The sequence below is a fragment of the Equus asinus genome, chromosome 15 (assembly GCF_041296235.1).
Source record: "Equus asinus isolate D_3611 breed Donkey chromosome 15, EquAss-T2T_v2, whole genome shotgun sequence".
In the NCBI taxonomy this organism is placed as follows: domain Eukaryota; kingdom Metazoa; phylum Chordata; class Mammalia; order Perissodactyla; family Equidae; genus Equus; species Equus asinus.
Genome location: NC_091804.1, coordinates 23,123,032 through 23,129,793, shown reverse-complemented (window position 1 = coordinate 23,129,793; position 6,762 = coordinate 23,123,032). Strand labels below are relative to the sequence as shown.

The 6,762-nt window shown below is 56.1% G+C and overlaps 1 protein-coding gene across 4 annotated transcripts; it reads right to left on the bottom strand.

Annotated features, from left to right (window-relative positions):
• Nucleotides 1-243: 243 nt before the first annotated feature.
• Nucleotides 244-6,201, bottom strand: COX4I2 (cytochrome c oxidase subunit 4I2). Of its 4 annotated transcripts, none has more exons than XM_044748766.2 (5): nt 6,069-6,201; nt 4,931-5,012; nt 3,363-3,527; nt 2,404-2,634; nt 244-479 (listed from the first exon to the last, which is right to left on the bottom strand). In XM_044748766.2, exons 2-5 carry the CDS (start codon nt 5,010-5,012, stop codon nt 343-345), a joined length of 615 nt encoding a protein of 204 aa, XP_044604701.1. In that variant the 5' UTR covers nt 6,069-6,201; the 3' UTR covers nt 244-342. The 4 variants fall into 4 exon arrangements, with proteins under 4 accessions (XP_044604701.1, XP_014700515.1, XP_044604702.1 ...); XM_014845029.3 differs by having other exon boundaries at nt 2,404-2,535; XM_044748767.2 differs by having other exon boundaries at nt 4,931-5,057; nt 6,069-6,132.
• Nucleotides 6,202-6,762: the final 561 nt, after the last annotated feature.

Genomic DNA, 6,762 nt, shown 5'->3' with positions numbered 1-6,762 from the left:
TTGCCTTTCTTCAAGCCATTCCCTCCGCCTGAAATGCCTTCCCTTCTCCTTCCTGCCTTTCCTAATCCCCCCTATCCTTTAAGACTCATCCCCAGCCACTCCTCCTCCAGGAAGCCCTCCCTGACAAGCTGGGCTCTGAGCCCCCGGAAAGTGGCTTATTCTTGCCCCTCACCTGCTGTACTGCCTAATTTTAGGTGTCCTGTAGGCTTTACGGGAGGTAAAGACTGAGGCGGAGATGAAAGGCAGGAGACAACAGGTCAGCTTTATTGGGGTTCAGGAGAGGGGAGGGGCCTCCACAGCTCCGGGCTGGGGTGAGGCTGCAGGAGGAGCCTGGGAGGCCTGTCACTTCTTCCACTGCTTCTTCTCATAGTCCCACTGGGAGGCCAGGCCTTGCACGGGGTTGCCCTTCATATCCAGGATGCGCTGCAGCTGCTGGGCCTTCCACTCATCCGTCAGGGTGATGGGCTTCTTAGGGAACACTGCCAGGAAGGCATGTGGCAGGGACAGGTGGCTCAGCACCCTGCCAGGCCTGCCGCCTCCCACGGAGCAGGCTCTCCAGTCACAGGGCTCGGGTGCCCTGCGCTCAGGAGCTCCCGCCACCCTGTCCGGCCCTGCCTACCACACTCCTTTCTGAAGTGTCACTCCAGGGCCCTCAGGGTTCTGATCCCAGCTCTGCCTTAGATCCGCTGTGGGAACTGGGCCAAGGCCCTTCCCCATTCTGAGCCTCCGTTTCCTCACCTACTCTGGGGCCCACTGGCAGTAGGAGCACTGGTTTGAAGTCTGTCTAATCCACATCCCAGCTCCACCACTCCATCGGTTTGTGACCTTGAACAAGTCACTTCATCTCTCTGAGCCTCAGTTTCCTTACCTGTCAAAAACAGGTCCCATCCACCAGGGTTGTGGGCTTGAATGAGTTAGTACTTACAAAGCAGCTGGCACAGTGTGGGACAGATGTCAAGCCCCTAATCCATGAGCGCTACCATAATCACTGAGTGCGCTCCCACTTATCGAGGAGGGGCCAGGATGAGAGCGTTTCTTTCGCTTGCTGAGGGGTTGGGTGTAGGAGGTGGGGTAGGGGTGTTCGCTTTACAAATCTGGGCAGAGAATACTCAACCCAGAGGCTGAAGCACTCACGGAGGCATTTTAGGAGCCTTGACTGTGGATCAGGGAAGGCCTGGGGGCCGGAGTCCCCAACACCACTCACATCCTACTTCCTGGTCCCTCTGCCCCTGAGGCTCACTCAGCCTGACCTCCTTCCCTGGTACTTTCTATCCCAGCGGGTGGGCAAGAGAGAAAATGTCTTTATGGGCACCTGTTAGTACCACACATTAGGCTAGCCTAGAGTTTTCCCAAAGGCTCTCGTTTCATCCTCACGCAAGGTAGGAATTCCCATCACAGTTTTGCAGAAGAAGAAACAAGATCAGGTGAAGTCAATTAAGGCAGAGACTGCCAGTTCTTCCTGGTCTCCTCTCCCTTCTTCCAGAGCAGTGCTTCTCAGACCTGAGTGGGCATCAGAATCACCTGGAGGTCTGTTAAAACACACACTGCTGGGCCCCACGCTTCGAGTGACTGACAGTAGACTCAGAGGAGGGCTGAGAATTTGCATTTCTAACTAGGAGCCAAGTGAAGCTGTTGGTCCAGGGACCACACTTTGAGAATCACTCTTCTGTGGTAATAAATGGTCAGCTGGGTATGTGACCACCTAGCTAAAGACTACATTGCCCAGCTTCCCTTGTAGCTATAGTCATGTGATCATTTTTAGCCAATAGGATGTGAGCAGAAGCAGGTGCATGAAATTTTTGGACCTTAGCGACGAATGCGTCCTCCCTTTTCCTCTTCTTGACTGGAATGTAGGCTTTATGGCTGGAGCTGGAGCAGCCATTTTGTATGTCAAGAAGGAAGCTGCATGTTAAAGACAGCAGAGCAACAAGACAGAAGGAGCCGGACATTGTGGAGTCCCCCTACTTTCCCTGGCCTTTTTTGTGAGGGAGGAATAAAACTTCCATCTTGTTTAAGCTCTTGTATGTTGGGGACTCTTTGTCAGACCAGCTGAAACAATATATTGAAAAGCTCACGGTTAATAACAGCAATCAGTAACACCACCATTCATGACTATGTGCCAGGCACTGGCCTGCAGCTCCCTCATGAAATCCTCACAAGAACCCTAAGATGTAGGCACTATCATTCCCATTTTACAGATGAGGGAATGGAGGCCCAGAGAGGTAAAGGCCCTACATTCCAACCTAGCAGCTGTGCTCTGCCCGTCTCCCTGCACCTCCCTGGGGGACTTTTCAAAAATCTTCAGATGAGTGCCAACATAGTTCCCTTATAAGAGCTTGGCTAGTGGCTGTGGCCACAAAGGCATGGCCCAGGGCTGCAGCCGGGTGAGGCATTGCCACTCACCATAGACCCGCTGCCACCAAATCAGCAGAGCTGTGAATCCACAGAAGAAGAAGACACAGCCCATCACTGTCTTCCACTCATTGGAGCGGCGATTCATCTCCGCGAAGGTCTCGTGGAACTGGAGCCGGTACACTGGAGGCAGGTGGGGGCGGGGAAGTAGGGGCGGCAGGTGCATCCATTCCAAGGACCCTGGGCCAACTCTTGGCCTTAGGGAGTTCAGCCTCCCCCTCCCTGCAGCAGATGCTGTGCAGTCAGCAAATTCTTACGGAGCATCTACTCTATGCAAAGCATGGCCAGGAGCTAGTGACAAGGCTCCAAATATCGGAGTGAGCCTGGGGCACTTCTGGTGGGCAGGAATTGGAGTCACACATCCCTCCTGCTCCCCAGGGTCAGGCCCCCTTCTTTCCTGGCCACCTCACCGCCTCTCTCTGCTCCTTCCCCTACACCACTCACTGATGCCTAGGACCCTCCATGCTCTTCCGCTCCCATACCCTTTACCCATGCTGTTCCCACCACCTGGCAGCACCCTCAGCCTCACCATTCAAGGTCAACTAGAACGTGCCCTCCTCTGGAAGGCCCACCAGGATTTCATCTCTCTCTCCTTTGGGTCCTCACAGCCCCTTGAACACACTTCACCCTCGCCACATATCCTATATTACAGTTATCTGGGCTTGTGTTGGTTCCCCCACTGGACTGGGAGCACCCTGAGGGCAAGAACCATCCAGGTGATTCACTTTTATGTCCCCAGGATCGCCTAGCATGAGGCTGTGCACAAAGAGTTGAGTGAATAAAAGATGCATGAACAAGGAATGTGCTTTCCCCCTCAGATGTGCATTCAGTATTTGGGGGGGTTCTGGCTGTCTTGGGGGGGGTCTTCCTGCCCACTGCTCCCTGACAGACGCTTCTTTTCAAAGTCACCCCCAGCCCACTCTCCCCCGCCAGCCCCACCCTAGACCTACAGGCCACCTTCTCGGCGTGGCTCAGCTCGGTCCAGCTGCCCTTCTCCTTCTCCTTCAGGGCCCGCTGCTCCGCATTGAGCTCTGTGCAGAAGGGCTCGTCTGGCATGGGGTAGGAGCGCTGGGCGTGGTAGTTGGTGTAGGGGGGCATCTTCCCCTTGCTATGGGCTGTGGGCACAAGGGAAGAGCTGAGTTCAGGCTGCCCCTGGGACATCCCAGCACTACCCATAATATTAATAAAGAGGGCTGCATTTATTGAGCACTTCCTGTGTGCCAGGAGCCATTCTAAGGCCTTCAGATGAGTTGACTTATGTACTCCGCATCACTCTGAGCCAGGCAACACTGGCATCTCCACTTCACAGATGAAGAAACTGAGCAGCTAGGTGACTTGCTGAAATCCACAGAGTAATAAGGAGCCGGGCCAGGGCTGCAGTTCAGCCCCTCTGGCTTCAACTCCCCTGCTCTCTAGGGAGATCTGAGCTGACGAGGGCATGTCAGGCAGAGGCAATGGGCGGGCGCAGGCTCAGTGAGAGGAGCCTGAGAGTCTGATGTGAAACTGCTCTGCACGCTACAAAGCGCTGTCCATCTGCCTTTGGTGAGTGGTCAACGGTACGGCTTTGGAGTCAGCTGGGTTTGAGCCCCAGTTCAACAGCCCCTTTACCTCCCTGTGCTTCAAGGTCCTCACCTGGGAAGCGGGGCTGATAGGAGAACCTACCTCACACTGTTGTGGGAGCTCCAAGATAATACACTCCAAAGGCTTAGCACACAGTAGCTGCTCTGTAGATGACACTGATCAATCGAGGTTGGTTTCACTACCGGCTCCCATTCCTGGAAGCTTTCCCTGATGGCCAAGCCCTGGAGGGCTCCGTGTGGGTGTCCAGAACAAGGCTGGGCACTAGGAGGGTCTCAACAAAGCTTCTTCTGTTTATTGTCACCAGAGATGCCCACAAGGAGGGCATTGGTACCACCTTACCAGGATAGCATTGGAACTGCTTTGAGCGAGGAGTCCCTGGCTCTTTTAATATCTAGGTCTTCGGGCCTCAGTTTGTTCATCTGAGAAATGGAGATAACAGCACAACATCCACCTCACATGGTTGTTGTGAAGTCTAAATGTGTTAATCTGTATAAAATGTTTATTGTAGCTTGGGGTGCACAGTCAGGGCTCAATAAACGTTATCTGTTATTATTCCCCCGAGGGTCAGGACGGCCCTTCTGCTATCTGGCTGAAGTCTCTCCTGCTTTAGGCCTCTTTCTTCTAACTAGCACTGACACCAGGGTCTGGAAAGGAGGTCCAAGTTTCTGTCAGCACCCTCCACCTCAGGACACAAAGCCCTCAGGGGCCTGAGGTTTGGGGTTTGGGCCCTGAGCAAGCTTGGAATGGACAGAGCTGCTGTCTGCTCACCCTGTGAGCTCCATTTCTTGGAGGAACGTGGCCCAGGACCAAGGAGCAGGATTGCGGGCAATGGCTCTGCGCTAGGCCCAGGGCACCATGAAAGGACAGGGGCAGCCGGCAGAGGACTCCTGCCCCTAGCCTCACAGCTAGGCAAGGGAGGCAGATGTCCAGGTCTCACCGGTGTCTCCTGGGCTGTGGATCCCTCGCGATCCGAGTCCTCCTCTCCTCAGCACCAAGCTCCAGGCAGCTCTGAAGAACATCTGGGGGTGGGGTGGATGAGTCCTGCCCCCACAGTGCCCTCTGCCCTACTCCTCAGGGCCCAGACAGAGAAACCCTTTCTCAGGAGTTGTGGGAAGAGGGCAGGATTTCAAGGTCACCTGCATGCCCATGACCCTTCTAATTTTGCCTGATATCCCTTTGGGGGTAGATGGGGATCGGAGACAGTTGGAACCCTCTCCTGGAACCTCAATTCCCATCTGAGAAGTGGGAGGAGGCCTGACTCTTAAGGCAGGATCTGAACAGTTTGGGGCTGGAAGCCTGGGTTCTGGTTCCAGCCCCAGCTCAGCCTGGCCAGGTTGGGAAACCTCCTTCAGTTGTTTGCCCCTAGACGAAACTGGGTGGGAGGCCAGGTAGGGAGGGAGCTGGTCCTGGGGCTACCTCTCTTCCCTACAGGGCCATCTGCCAAGATCTCTGCACAGATGGTCTGGCCCCCACCCCTTCCCCCCTAATTGGCTGCCTACGTGCACGGAGAGCCTGCTCTGCTAGAACTGGTGGGGGAGGGGGACAGACGGAGCCCAAGCCCAACCCCCCTCCCCCCCAGGGAAGTCCCAGGGTCTGGCATCCCATGGAGGTGGCTTTAGAAGAGGACAAGGACCAAACTGGGTGAGAGGGAGGAAGAGGAGCACACATGTGGGGACAGGAAGGGGGTATCCCACTTTTGGAAAGAGAAAGGGCTCCTCATATCTGGGGAGAGAGAGGGACACCCCATAAGTAGAGAGAGGGAGGGGGTATACCATACGTGGTAAGTGGGAGGGGGCCCCCACATCTGGGAAGGAAGGGCTCCCCATCAGTGATAAGTAGGTGGGGGCGCGCCACATACGGGGAGAGGGAAGGGGTAATCTACATTCGGGGAAAGAGATGGTGCCCCATATGCAGACAGAGGATAATTCCCCAGGAGTCCTCAACTCTCAGCTGCCAGAAGACTCCCGACCCTCTTCTATGGGGGGACCACAAGAGCACCGACCGGGTGGTGAAAGCTGGAGTCCAAGCCGCATCCCCACCCTCCCCAGCTGGGGCTCGCCCACCCACTCACTCACCTCGCGGCTCGCGGCAGCGGCAGCGGCAGCGCGACCCGGGTCTACCAGGCGAGTAACGGAGAATGCGCTGCTGCCGAGGGACCAGAGCGCTGGCGCCCGCCGGGCCCGCCCCACAGCCTTTTCCAGGGCCGCCCCCTCGTGGGAACGTCCTGCCTCGACGGGGCGTGGGAGCGCCCAGCCAGCGTCCCTGGGGGCGCCCCAGCCCACAGCCTGGAGAGAGGGACTGCAGAGTGACGCCCGGCCACAACACCCGCCAGTGGGGGTCCTGCCTCTGGAGACCCCCAGCCCACAGCGCCCTGGGACCCAGCTGGCTGTGTGTCCTGGGTTGGCCCAGCCCTGAGTTGGGAGGTCCCAAGATCTACATCTTCCTGCCTCCCTACCTTGCTCATTGCTGTTCCTTCTACCTGGAATGCTCTCTTAGGGCCTTTGCAGACCCAAGTCTTGCCAGCTTTCCAGCCCAGACCCAATACCTCCTGCTGGAGGAAGCCTACAAGCATCTAGAATCTAGGAGCTGGCCTGTGGTGTACCACCTCACTCTCACGGCCCTATACTCAATGAGAGGTGAAAAAACCCCTCCTTCTGGGGTTCAAATCTTAGCTGAGTTCCTGGGGGTTTTTTTTTCTATAAGAGGGAGCTAATGATAGCTCCTACCTCACAGGGCTGTGGTAAAGATTGAACAAATCAGTAGAAAAGC

Excerpts from the sequence above, each read along its gene's own strand:
- COX4I2 (XM_044748766.2), bottom strand. The coding sequence starts at position 5,012 with ATGTTCTTCAGAGCTGCCTGGAGCTTGGTGCTGAGGAGAGGAGGACTC. Across the intron at positions 3,528-4,930 it reads CCACAGCCCAGGAGACACCG|CCCATAGCAAGGGGAAGATG; the intron begins GTGAGACCTGGA and ends TTGTGCCCACAG. Across the intron at positions 480-2,403 it reads TTGGTGGCAGCGGGTCTATG|TGTTCCCTAAGAAGCCCATC; the intron begins GTGAGTGGCAAT and ends CCTTCCTGGCAG.